The sequence below is a fragment of the Salvelinus sp. IW2-2015 genome, linkage group LG3 (assembly GCF_002910315.2).
Source record: "Salvelinus sp. IW2-2015 linkage group LG3, ASM291031v2, whole genome shotgun sequence".
Taxonomy (NCBI): Eukaryota; Metazoa; Chordata; class Actinopteri; order Salmoniformes; family Salmonidae; genus Salvelinus; species Salvelinus sp. IW2-2015.
Window position 1 is genome coordinate 602,029 of NC_036840.1, and position 14,379 is coordinate 616,407.

A 14,379-nucleotide genomic window follows, 5' to 3' on the forward strand; every position below is an offset into this window, starting at 1 on the left:
AATTTGAATAGCTCCTTGGTCATGTCAATTACACACCTAAGAAGCGTGCAGTGGATATACACCCATATTGCATAACCTCTAGTTATGTCTCTTCTATATTGTTGTACATTAATATTAGTTTGACAATTAGGGGGTTCAGTCCAGTGTTGTGTTTACCCTTTTCTTTAATATGTATCTATAATAATTGGTAGTTCTAAGTACTTATTTTCCCTGTTTTTTATTTTGCCACAGTATTTAACAGCGGGACACAATAGGAGAGAGACAAATAATATCTCCTTTTGTCGTTAATATCAACCATAAAGGAAAAGGGCAAAGTACGAGAGTCATGCTATTAATTGTCCAAAGCAGGGATGGGGAGTGAGCTAGTGAGGTAGGCTGCAGTGTGTTTGCTGGTCAATACATATACTGAACATGTAACCACAGTAATGGTGGCCAGTAAATCAATGAATAAACATTGAATATTGACAAATTAAACAGAAATTGTAGACCTTTAATATTTTCCAACATGTCAACAGACACTTAACTTCAAATAAGTTTGAAACATTTCACAGTGTTAACTTTCTCATTATCCCTGGTTGATGTACATTTCTTCAGTGTGGATGGGGTATAGCATACATTTTTGAACAACAAAGACTGCACTTCCAGTTTGTGTTCTTTACTCTGTTGAACTCTTGTCTTCATTCCTAGTTACAGCAAATGGAACCACCGTTGGCATGCAAAACAAACAATCTAAAACAAAACAAAAAGTAACACGTTATAAATAATATCAAATAGCAATGCAGTACGACGAATGACGAATTAGCCATCCATTGTGTTATATAATAAATTGTCTTACATGCCGTCACTGTTGTCAAAAGATTATAAAGATTATAAACACGTTAAATAAAGTTACTAACCCAGTCAGTCTTTGGGCCACCTCCAGGATTTTTGTTGTGGAACTCTGAAATCATAGGCATGAACTGAACATATGGCTGTCCGACACAACTACATAAAAATAAAGAATTGACATTTACTTTGAATTAAATGTCATTACATACCAGACATTTTTAGTATGTCCTCAGCCATTTATTTTCGCAGTTGCTGTCACGATCGTCTTCTTGTGAGAGATTGGACCAAGGCGCAGCGTGTGCAAAATACATCTCTTTATTGTGGAAGAGAGAAAAACACGAAAACGAACACTATACACAAACTAACAAAAAACAAACGACCGTGAAGCTAAATAACGTAAGTGCACAGACAAGCAACAAACGTTCAACATAGACAATTACCCACAAACACATGATGCCCATGGCTGCCTTAAATATGGCTCCCAATTAGAGACAATAAACCACAGCTGTCTCTAATTGAGAACCAATCTAGGCAGCCATCGACATACAAACACCTAGACAAGACATTTCCCCATTTCCCCATAAACCTACAAACCCCTAGACAACCCAAAACACATACTTCCCCATGTCACACCCTGACCTAACTAAAATAATAATGAAAACAAAGATAACTAAGGCCAGGGTGTGACAGTTGCTCCATGTGTTTTTGAAGGTTCCATATCAATTTGGGAGGGGATGTTGGGGAAGTTCTGTGCAACTTCCTTGGCCATCTACACCAAATAGAAAATATAGTTTTTTACCTAATTGTCACATAACAGCAAACCATTCATTATTGAAAATGTAACTATCAAACCTGCATTACAAAGACCCCGCAGCTGTAGGTGTCCTGCTGCATGGTGTGAGTTATTTCCCCTCCTTTCCACTTTATGTCCACCCTGTCATCTTTTCCATGGCAGGATCTTCTCATTTTGAAGTATTCTCTTTTTTATGTAAACATAATGGAATTCTGATTAGTTATAGGCAAATGAATACACAAGCCACATTTGTATGCTGTATTCCTTATCACTATAATCTAGTAGTAATTTAGTAGTAGAGGTAATTTCCTTTATGCCCCATTCTACACACAGCCTAAATTATAGGCACTGAATCACTTACAGGACAATAATAAAAGTAGCATATAGGATCCAACCCTATCACAGAGTGAATAAATGTAGAGCGTTTGTAGACTTTAAGAAAAAAATATGAAGTGACAGTTTCATCAGTACGTGCTTAAAGAAAGTCATATCACAAAGATCACAGATGACAGTGCCCACCAAATCTATGACAATAGAGAATGAATTGTAAGCACCAAAGTGTGTTTGTCAAAATAATATCTGAAAATGTCAGTTGTTGAACATAATACTTCTATTTGCAATAGCAATTTATGATATATGAGGTTGAAGGAAGGACATAAGACATTCCCACATACAGAATTGTTTTATTTATTTTATTTTTTATTTCAACTTTATTCAACCAACTAAGCCAGTTGAGAACAAGTTCTCATTTACAACTGCGACCTGGCCAAGATAAAGCAAAGCAGTGTGACACAAACAACAACACAGAGTTAGTTACACATAGACTAAACAATACAGTCAATAACACAATAGAAAAGTATATATACAGTGTGCGCAAATGAAGTAAGATTAGGGAAGTAAGGCAATAAATAGGCTGTAGTGGCGAAATAATTACAATTTCGCAAATAAACACTGGAGTGATAGATGTGCAGAAGATGAATGTGCAAGTAGAGATACTGGGGTGCAAAGGAGAAGAAAATATATATATAAATAAAATAAATAAATAACAATATGGGGATGAGGTAGTTGGATGGGCTAGTTACAGATGGGCTATGTACAGGTGCAATGATCTGTAAGCTGCTCTGATAGCTGATGCTTAAAGATAGTGAGGGAGATATGAGACTCCAGTTTCAGTGATTTTTGCAATTCGTTCCAGTCATTGGCAGCAGAGAACTGGAAGGAGAGACGGCCAAAGGAGGAATTGGCTTTGGGGGTGACCAGTGAAATATACCTGCTGGAGCGCGTGCTACGGGTGGGTGCTGCTATGGTGACCAGTGAGCTGAAATAAGGCGGGGCTTTACCTAGCAAGGACTTATAGATGACCTGGAGCCAGTGGGTTTGGCGATGAATATGAAGCGAGGGCCAGCCAACGAGAGCATACAGGTTGCAGTGGTGGGTAGTATATGGGGCTTTGGAGACGAAACGGATGGCACTGTGATAGACTGCATCCAATGTGTTGAATAGAGTGTTGGAGGCTATTTTGTAAATGACATCGCCGAAGTCAAGGATCGGTGGGATAGTCAGTTTTACGAGGGTATGTTTGGCAGCATAAGTGAAGGATGCTTTGTTGCGAAATAGGAAGCCGATTCTATATTTAATTTTGGATTGGAGATGCTTAATATAAGTCTGGAAGGAGAGTTTACAGTCTAACCAGACACCTAGGTATTTGTAGTTGTCCACATATTCTAAGTCAGTAGTGATGCTAGGCGGGCGGGCAGGTGCGGGCAGCGATCGGTTGAAGAGCATGCATTTAATTTTACTTGCATTTAAGAGCAGTTGGAGGCCACGGAAGGAGAGTTGTATGGTTAGTTAACAGTGTCCAAAGAAGGGCCAGAAGTATACAGAATGGTGTCGTCTGCGTAGAAGTGGATCAGAGAATCACCAGCCGCAAGAGCGACATCATTGATGAATACAGAAAAAAGAGTCAACCAGAGAATTGAACCCTGTGGCATCCCCATAGAGACTGCAGAGGTCCGGACAACAGGCCCACCGATTTGACACACTGTACTCTATCTGAGAAGTAGTTGGTGAACCAGGTGAGGCAGTAATTTGAGAAACCAAGGCTGTTGAGTCTGCCGATAAGTTCCTAACTTCCCTGAAAAGTTGCATATCGCGGGGGCTATTCGATGCTGATGCAGTACGCCACAGGATGTTTTTGTGCTGGTCAAGGACTGTCAGGTCTGGAGTGAACCAAGGGCTATATCTGTTCCTGGTTCTACATTTTTTGAATGGGGTATGCTTATTTAATATGGTGAGGAAGGCACTTTTAAAGAATAACCAGGCATCCTCTACTGACGGAATGAGGTCAATGTCTTTCCAGGATACCCGGGCCAGGTCGATTAGAAAGGCCTGCTCGCTGAAGTGTTTTAGGGAGCGTTTGACTGTGATGAGGGGTGGTCGTTTGACCTCGGACCCATTACGAATGCAGGCAATGAGGCAGTGATCGCTGAGATCCTGGTTGAAGACAGCAGAGGTGTATTTAGAGGACAGGTTGGTCAGGATGAGAGAGTGCCCGATCTATGAGGGTGCCCGAGTTTAAGGATTTGGGGTTGTACCTGGTAGGTTCCATGATAATTTGGGTGAGATTGAGGGCATTTAGCTTAGATTGTACGACGGCCGGAGTGTTAAGCATATCCCAGTTTAGGTCACCTAACAGTACAAACTCTGAAGATAAATGTGGGGCAATTAATTCACATATGGTGTCCAGGGTGCAGATGGGGGCTGAGGGGGGTCTGTAACAAGTGGCAACAGTGTTTTCTGGAAAGGTGGATTTTTAAAAGTAGAAGCTCAAACTGTTTGGGCACAGACCTGGATAGCATGACAGAACTCTGCAGTAGATTGCAACTCCACCCCCTTAGACAGTTCTGTCTTGGGGGAAAATGTATACACATACATAGAGGCATTTTTCAGATATGATTTTACCACTCAGAATCTAGAATGGATATGACAATGTGGCCAGCACAGGACGTAATACACCCTTACAACAATCTACTTTTTGATCTTCTTGACTTCTTATCTGGTAAACTGCTACTATGTGTCAAGAAAAGAGCCCCAATTAGGGGTTAGTGTACTCCAGTAAAAAAGGATTAAAAACAAAAAAAATGATTAAAAACTATTGCCCTGTGTCCCTGTACATAGGGGCATGAGAGACTTGTCACTGGTAGAATTGAGTTGGCACTTTATTGGCCCACAGACCCACAAGGTTGAGGTTACTCATGGACAGTAATTAGTATATATATATTTTTTGCATTGGTGCATTGTGTCTTCTAACTGTCCAAGAACAGGATCCAAAGTGTTAGGAAATATTTGTTCCCATAAATACAAAGGAGGATGTCTCTCATACCTCTGGCACTTTAGTCAGACTGCCAGACTGTGGACCACAGAGCCAATCAGGAGAGAATACATACAGGTCAATGGTGCCAATTGAAAGTCAAGGGGTGTGGCTGTGCCTTTTGGATTACTCTCTCTTTACAGAGAACACCTGTGGTTCAAGTCAAGAGCTACCCTTCCCCTTTCAGTCTGCTCTGCGCATGTCTGAAAGTGACAGAGCCAGCAGCCAAGAGAGTTTTTCACAGTATGTCATAAAAAATTATTACACTTATGAATGTATGTAAAATGCTAATATGTATTAGATCCAATACAATGGAATAACTAAGACCTGAATTTGAATGCAGCGTGTTCCGATTCCTCCTCCTCTTTCTGTCCAGCAGGGTCAACCAAAAACACTTAGCCTGATAGTTCATGCAGATACTGGGGAAGCAATTGATCCCTTAAATTAACCATTCTGAACCTTGTTTGAAGTCCCTAGGTCACATGACCAAGGAGCTATTGAAATGTAAAATTTTGAAAAATGATGGTAAAAATGTGAGAGATGAAAATGGACAAACTAAAGGGTGTGCAATATAGAAGGGTAGTCAGTGGACATTCTGGACCTTGTTTGAGTCAAGTAGATCACATGACCAATGAGCTATTGAAATTTATATGTGAAAAAGGTTTGTACTTTGTTTACGCTCCCTAACTAATTCAACTAGGAATACAAAATGCTGCTCACATTTCCACATGTTTATTAGCCTTGGAAAGCGAATTAATGTCCAAATCGTGAAAATAAGACCTGTACAATGTTGTGTGCAATTTTTCCAACACAATGACACTTATTTGGAGTTTGTGGCTCGTTCACCGGATGTGCTACCTGTCCCAGACCTGCATTTTTCAACTCTCTAGAGACAGCAGGAGCGGTAGAGATACTCTTAATGATCGGCTATGAAAAGCCAACTGACATTTACTCCTGAGGTGCTGACTTGTTGCACCCTCGACAACTACTGTGATTATTATTATTTGACCATGCTGGTCATTTATGAACATTTGAACATCTTGGCCATTTTCTGTTATAATCTCCACCCGGCACAGCCAGAAGAGTACTGGCCACCCCTCATAACCTGGTTCCTCTCTAGGTTTCTTCCTAGGTTTTGGCCTTTCTAGGGAGTTTTTCCTAGCCACCGAGCTTCTACACCTGCATTGCTTGCTGTTTGGGGTTTTAGGCTGGGTTTCTGTACAGCACTTTGAGATATCAGCTGATGTAAGAAGGGCTATATAAATACATTTGATTTGAAGTAGTTTGAAAGCGCGAATATCTGTCGAATATCCAACTTGAGACTGTCTTTACCTCCGTATCGAAAAAACATCAACCACTCGATATTCTGTATGATGTGTGATACTATATGTGACATACTGTATGTACATGAGTAAGACATGTATTTAGATATATTTATTTTAAATATTAGTACATATATTACATATATATTAGATATCGGTATGTGTATATGTGAGCCACAGATATATTTTCCTAAAGGATTTAAGACATTATTTCAAAGAGATTGAATTTCAACAATTAAAGAAAGAGAAAAAAATAATCTGTCTTTCTCTCATAATTAAACGTTGTGCTGAATATTAGGCCTTTTTCAAAAGGGGACTGTACATATTTGCATGTCCCGATTCTTCCTTACATGACACTTTTCCTTTCCTGACAATAAAATGGCACACATGGGTTTGTTAGACTGCCTTGTATCAAATGGAGAAGAGAGCAATCACGTTGTTCACACACTACATACCAGTATGTGCACTTCTTTTGTACAGAAATTCAAACCTGTCGTTTATTCTTGGTATTCTATAATTTACAATGACTGTTGTCCCCTAGCAAGATGGAAATCTGAACAGTCAGTTGGTTGATGAGGTGTTTCCCAGTTCTTGAAGTAGTGTATAGGCTACTGGGTCCACCTTCCAAGAATCATAGTCCTCATCATTAGTCATGTTCATACGGAACGGAAGATTTTTTGTGAAGGAAGAAACTAAAATAAGCATTCTTATTGCACAGGTAGTATCTCCTCGATCAATACATTTCTTACAGATCCTACTCATCTCCTAGTCAGCGCTACCATTGGTAGAGGTCGAGTTCCTCCCCGACTACATTCCAGATCTTACAAAGCCTGGAGTGGTATTTAACCCATCAGCTAAGCACCTCATATGATGTAGAAATCTGATGCCCGACTGCACAGTCGATGACGTGGCACGCAACCATTGATTGATGCAATGCAACACCTGCACATCTAGTCGGGCAGGAACTCGGCCAGACTGTTGACATGTAAAACAACTGGGAATGTTCGACATTCCAGCCAACAGTACAGACGACTGCCGAATGACTGATCTGCAAAGATCCTTGTATCATAAATAACTACAATATTATTTGTAGATCAGTCAGTGAGTCAGTCACAATTTACCCATGACACATCACGATCCCCCAGGCTCTGACAGGGTGATAGCTTCCACCTGTTCCTTTAGCCCTTTCTCTTCTGTAGCCGATTGGCTCTCAAGTATTTGCTGAGTTTCTTGATTGGCTCTTGGTTGGAGTTTAGCGATAAACTCACTGCTGCTAACGCCCCCTCCTGTTTCGGGCAGGTGATTTTCGCTGGCAACGATGATAAACTTGTCTGTAGCAAAAAGTATGCATACCATATTTAGTATATTTTATTGACTGGTCCATCAAATATGAATTTCTTATTGTAGTTATTTTTTTTATTGCCAACAACACAGAGAGGAGAGAGCAGAAGAGAGGAGAGAGAGAGAGAGAGAGAGAGAGAGAGAGAGAGAGAGAGAGAGAGAGAGAGAGAGAGAGAGAAGAGGAGCGAGAGAGAGAGAGAGAGATGAAGAAGAGAAGAAAGTTGCTCTATGGCTTATGAGCATGTACCCCCAGGAAGGCAATGGTTTTCATTAGCAGTGAGCTCCTGAACTTCCAGTGTACCGGACATGGAAGCTGGCTTTAGCGGAAGCTTACTCCACTGAACTCTCCTCTCACAGACCCAGAGAGAAGGAAACAAGGACATGAGAACATACTGCTAGTTACAAAGTTGATGTCAGTTGCAACTTTGTTTTACCATCTATCATTTACTAGCTGTTATTGACTTATAGGTACCCTATGCAAACAATTCCACCTGCAAATAATTATATAAGCGTTTTCAATGTGGAAATGATGGCTGCCTAAAAGTCCACTGTAAGCTAGAGATCCTGAACAATAAGCCTATCCTGCTCTCCCCCTCACTCCTGCCACCTCTTCTTCCTCCCACCTCTCATCTCCTCTCTCTCACCTCCAGGTGCTGGTGACTCCTRTCTCGGGTCTCTCGGAGGCTCTGGAGCTCCTGGGAGGCGTAGTGGAGGGCAGAGGGGGCCGGCCGCTCTTCCTTAGCTCRGTTTGGGGCCTCCTCCYTGGGGCTGAAGTGGCGGGATGCCTCCTGCTGCTCCTGGAGGAGCAGACACTGCCTGCTCTTCTCCTCCTCTGCCTGCAGTACRCTGGGAYAGGAGAGGAAGGYGGACAARGGTAGAGACAGTAGAAAGGGAGACAATGATAGATAGGAGAGAGGATGAGGGACATAAGGACACAGAAGACCATTCTAATGCAATAGGCAGGGACGTTTGGTGATCTGATCTGTGTCTTTAGTCTTGCAGCCATGTGTGTGTGTCCGTGTGTGTGTGTGTGTGTGTGTGTGTGTGTGTGTGTGTAAAATTGCGTGTGTGTGCCTGACTCTCTCCTCTATGTGGGCCTGTATCTCCGTGTTGAGATACGTTTTTGTAGGCGTGTTACCCTTCTAGCTCCAGCCTGACTCTCTCCTCCTCCATGTGTGCCTGTATCTCTGTGTTGAGAGCAGCCTCCAGTTTGTGCTGTGTCAGCTCCAGCTCCTGGATCCTCTTCCTCTGCTGCTCGGCCTCCTTTTCTTTCTCTGCCATCTCAGCCTGCATGCTCTCCCGCAACTGGGGAACACACGCAGGCAGGCAATCAGGCACGTATACATGTACACCGGCTGCATTCTCTCTCTCTCTCACACACACACTAATCATTTATCTGGGGAACCTACACAGGTGCACTAATTAACCTCATTCTTCAGTACATGATCTCACCTTCTCTGCCTCTTCTAGCTGTCTCTCCAACTCTCTCTGGACCTCCTTCTGTTGCTCCCTCTCTTTCTCCTCCTCCTCCCTGCGCCGTGCCTCCACCTCTCGCTGGTGCTGTGGGACACAAATACACCCTACATGTCATGTTAAGTACTGTATACTATGTATGCATTACCCCCTCTTTCCCCCACTCATCATTTCTATCTCTCCTCTTTTAATGCCTCACTCTCTCTCCCTCCTGCTCACCTGAATAATACTCTCTATCTCCTGTCCTTGCCGTTCCTTTTCCTTCTCCAGGTCTTGAATGGTAAGCTCTTCTGATTGTCTGCCGCGGTTGCTGCTGGCGCTCAGGCTACGCTCCTGTTGACTCTGCTCGCGCTGGACCCGCCTCTTCAGCTTTAGTTCCTGGTGGAGGGAGGACTTGCGCTCACCCTGGAGACGGACGGCAGTCTGCAAGGCTGGGGAGAGAAAAGACACACACAGGAGAATCAGAAAAAAGTGATGTTCTTTCCCTAATGCTTTTCAACCGAGGGGTCTCCCAAATGTTTTAACCATTAAGGCAACAGGATATCCTCTTGGTCCGAGGACGACAATTAGGCTTGTGTCTCAGGCAGGGCGTTACACTTGTTCACATCCCCTCACCTTGGGTCCATTCCACCCTCTGTCTCTGGTCGGCGGCACTCATCTCATAGGTCTTGCTGGTGGTCTTCACACAAAAGAGACAACGCTTCCCATCCCTGTCTGGAATAGCCTAAGACAAAGAGAGAACAACTGGTGGTTGACTACCAGGGTGACATTGACTTATCAACACCCCAAGTTCCGCTCAGATAATCCCAACCTTAAATGATCCGTATTTGCATCAGGCTCGCAACAGGTAACCCTCATTGACTCTTGTTGTAATCCACATCCTAGTTCAAAATATAGGCCCAATGGTACAGTTCTAGACAAGCTTGTATCTATACCAATTCAAGCTAACCCTATGGTATTTTCAAATATGGGGTTACCAACTGAGCATAGTGTGCTGATATTAGACTCTGATATGAAATCCTGCAGCTGTGGCGTTGGACTGATTCATGTAAATGCCAGAAGTTTGATCTTGAACTCTGACCTCTCAAACCAATGTGGACATTCTGGTAATATCTGAAACCACAAAAAGGGAAGAGGGAAAGAATAAGGAACTTGTCTGTCGGCCCTGCATTAAAGACCAAAAGTTGTTAAATAAAATTCTGATAAATAAAAAAGTATACCAGTTTCATTTAAGGACCAAAAATTGACAGCTGTGCCATATAGATTGCCATATAGTTGGGAAGTGATTTTCGATATACCAATTCCATGGCACATGGTTTATGAACTGATACACAAAACGACGCCGGATTCAAAACTTAAAATTGTTCCATTTAAATGATTATACAAAATTCTTGCAACCAATTACATTTTATATATATATATGGGGGATAAAACCATCCCAGCTCTGCAGACTTTGCTGCGAAAAGACAGAATCATTAGATCATTTGTTTTGGTACTGTCCATATGTAGCTTGTTTTTGGTCACAGGTCCAGGAAAGGTTAAAGAATTGCAACATTTGCCTGGAGCTAACTCTGCAGATAGCACTACTGAGTGACTTGAAAAGTCATAGACAATCAATAATATAATAACAATATAATAATACTTTTATAAAAAAAAAATATTTAATTTACAATCAGTAGAAACAATGAAAATAGAAAGTTTCAGAACTTTTGTGAAACATCATAGGACAGTTGAAAAATATATGGCAAATAGAAATCAAAACTGGATGGTGTTCAGAGATAGATGGGAGGGTTTGAGGGAAACTTGGCTAAATAAGACTGTGCCGGATACTGATGTGTCTCTGGCTGGTTATAATGTTTTGGATCTGACAGAGGTGGAGGTGTCGCCATATTTACAAAGGACAACTTAAATGTTTCTGTATCTCTCACTACCTCTGTCCCTAAGCAGTTTGAATGTCTAGTCCAAAATGTGGCCCTTGGTAATAATGATACATTTACACTAGTTAGAATTTATAGTCCTAAATCAGAATAGAAAGGAGTGGGAGGCCCAGGTGCACAACTGAGCAAGAAGACAAGTACATTAGAGTGTCTAGTTTGAGAAACAGACGCCTCACAAGTCTGCAACTGGCAGCTTCAGTAAACAGTACCCGCAAAACACCAGTCTCAACGTCAACAGTGAAGAGGCGACTCCGGGATGCTGGCCTTGGTAGAGAAATAAACATTACATTATCTGGCAACAGCTCTAGAGGACATTCCTGCCGCCAGCATGCCAATTGCATGCTCCCTTAACTTGAGACATCTGTGCGGTGTGACAAAACTACACATTTTAGAGTGGCCTTTTATTGTCCTCAGCACAAAGTACACCTGTGTAATAATCATGCTGTTTAATCAGCTTCTTGATATGCCACACCAGTCAGATGGATATTTTTGTTAAATATAGTATACCTTTTTTCAAGATGAGTGATGACAAGAGAATCATCCAGCCCTTTGGGTATCTCACTACATCCCCATATGCCATGTCTTGAAATATGCAGACAGATTAAGACATAGCACTGTTTCAGCAGCTACACTTGTCTAGATGATGTGCTATATTGTTTACACCATAAAAATCATTGTTTATTGACCTGTCAAAAGTATTTGATACTGCTGACCATTTCTTACTTGTACAAAGGTTGTGTGAAATACGCTAGGCCAGGCATATTGCAGTTGGTTCAATAACTATCTAATGGACAGGACACAACTTGTACTGATGGTATCAAATCTAGCTTCCTCAATATTATGAAAGGTTTACCGCAGGGGTCGATTTTTGGCCCTGTTCTCTTCCCTATTTCTATACATAATATTGGTCTATCTGTTAAAACCTGTAACATTCATCTCTATGTGGATGATACAGTTATTTACTCCTGTTCCCCCTCTTAACAGCAGGCCATTCATAACCTTCAGCATGGTTTTGACTCCATTCAAAAATCGCTTACTGATCTTAAACTAGTGCTAAATGCTAATAAAACCAAGTTTGTTGTTCTCCAGGTCTCGTAATATTAACTTTGAGGACCTACATATTTGCACATTGAAGGGAGCCCAAACGGAACAAGTCCTCCATTATAAATACTTGGGTGTTTGGATTGATGATAAGCTGCCTGTTAAAACACACATTGAAAAACAGACAAGAAAGTTGAGAATTAAGATTGGTTTCTTTTATAGAAATCAATCCTGCCTCACTTTGGAAAGTAGAAGGAAGATTGTTCAAGCAATGCTTCTCCCAGTACTTGATTATGGTGATGTAATCTACAGTCGTGGCCAAAAGTTTTGAGAATGACACAAATATTAATTTTCACAAAGTCTGCTGCCTCAGTTTGTATGATGCCAATTTGCATATACTCCAGAATGTTATGAAGAGTGATCAGATTAATTGCAATTAATTGCAAAGTCCCTCTTTGCCATTCAAATGAATTGAATCCCCCAAAAACATTTTCACTGCATTTCAGCCCTGCCACAAAAGGACCAGCTGACATCATGTCYGTGATTCTCTCGTTAACACAGGTGTGAGTGTTGACGAGGACAAGGCTGGAGATCACTCTGTTATGCTGATTGAGTTCAAATAACAGACTGGAAGCTTCAAAATGAGGGTGGTGCTTGGAATCATTGTTCTTCCTCTGTCAATCATGGTTACKTGRAAGGAAACACGTGCCGTCATCATTGCTTTGCACAAAAAGGGCTTCACAGGCAAGGATATTGCTGCCAGTAAGATTGCACCTAAATCAACCATTTATCGGATCCTCAAGAACTTCAATGAGAGCGGTTCAATTGTTGTGAAGAAGGCTTCAGGGTGCCCAAGAAAGTCCAGCAAGCACCAGGACCGTCTCCTAAAGTTAATTCAGCTGCGGGATCGGGGCACCACCAGTACAGAGCTTGCTCAGAAATGGCAGCAGGCAGGTGTGAGTGCATCTGCACGCACAGTGAGGCAAAGACTTTTGGAGGATGGCCTGGTGTCAAGAAGGGCAGCAAAGAAGCCACTTCTCTCCAGGAAAAACATTAGGGACAGACTGATATTCTGCAAAAGGTACAGGGATTGGACTGCTGAGGACTGGGGTAAAGTAATTTTCTCTGATCAATCCCCTTTCCGATTGTTTGGGGCATCTGGAAAAAGCTTGTCCAGAGAAGACAAGGTGAACAACTCACCATCAGCCTGTGTCATCACAGTAAAGCATCCTGAGACCATTCATGTGTGGCGCGTTGCTTCTCAGCCGAGGGTGAGTGGGCTCACTTCACAAATTTTGCCTAAGAACAGCAGCCCATGAATAAGAGATGGTACCTATACATCCTCCGGACGAGGCAAACTTCTCCCAACCATCCAGAAAGACAGTTTGGTTGACCAAAGCAATACCTCTTTCCAGCATGATGCAGCACCTTGCCATAAGCAACGTGATAAACTAAGTGGCTCGGGGAACAAAACATCGAAGTATTTTGGGGGTCCATTTGGCCAGGACAACTCCCCAGGACCTTAATCCCATTGAGGAACTTTTAGTGGTGCGAATCCTCAAAGAGGTTGGTAGGACAACAAAAACCCACCAAAATTCTGACAACACTCAACTTCCAAGCATTTGATTATGCAAAATGGGCTCATGCCATCAGTCAGGATGTGGCTCAGAAGTTGAATTGACAGCATGCCAGGGGCGGATTCGTCAGAGGTTTCTTGAGAAAAAGGATTCAACCCGGCAAATAATGACTCCTTTGCATCAACTTCATGTAATTTGTCAATAAAGCCTTTGACACAATGAAAATGCTTTCTAATTATTACTTCGGTATTCCCATAGTAACAATCTGACAAAAATATCTAAAGACACTGACCAGCAGCAAACTTTGTGGAAATTAATAGTTTGTGTCATTGCCAACAACTTTTGGCCACGGACCTGTACATGCATGTGGCAGCCTTGCTTTAAAACCTTTAGGATTCCAAACTAGCATTCAGCACTTTGCTTTTCCACTGGGGACAATGTTCCGTAGCACATCACTGCGATCTGTGTATAGTTCTGTTGTCTGCTGGCAGTCCTCTAACTACCAGAAGCGGTCCAGCACTGGCTACTTTTTGTACATTAAAGCAGCGTTCTTCAAGAGACTCCCCCCACTACATCAGCTCACGTATTAACTGAAGATCCAGTCCATTCTTTCGACCCACCCTCCTGGACGGACTGCTTCTGGAGGTCCAGCTCATGGGAATAGCCTTCAGGTTCACTTGAATTAGATCTCTCTCTT

General features: G+C 42.0%; 1 protein-coding gene across 1 annotated transcript in view; it reads right to left on the reverse strand.

The window, feature by feature from the left end:
* Positions 1 to 8,280: 8,280 nt before the first annotated feature.
* LOC111981677 (differentially expressed in FDCP 6) overlaps positions 8,281 to 14,379 on the reverse strand; it is an 11,597-nt gene continuing 5,498 nt past the window's right edge. Inside the window, exons 5-9 of the mRNA XM_070436340.1 lie at positions 9,743 to 9,851; positions 9,347 to 9,558; positions 9,107 to 9,214; positions 8,793 to 8,959; positions 8,281 to 8,500 (exon numbers count right to left, since the gene is read on the reverse strand). Of these exons, the coding sequence (XP_070292441.1) occupies positions 8,281 to 8,500; positions 8,793 to 8,959; positions 9,107 to 9,214; positions 9,347 to 9,558; positions 9,743 to 9,851 (816 nt within the window). The remainder of the gene's footprint in view (positions 8,501 to 8,792; positions 8,960 to 9,106; positions 9,215 to 9,346; positions 9,559 to 9,742; positions 9,852 to 14,379) is intronic.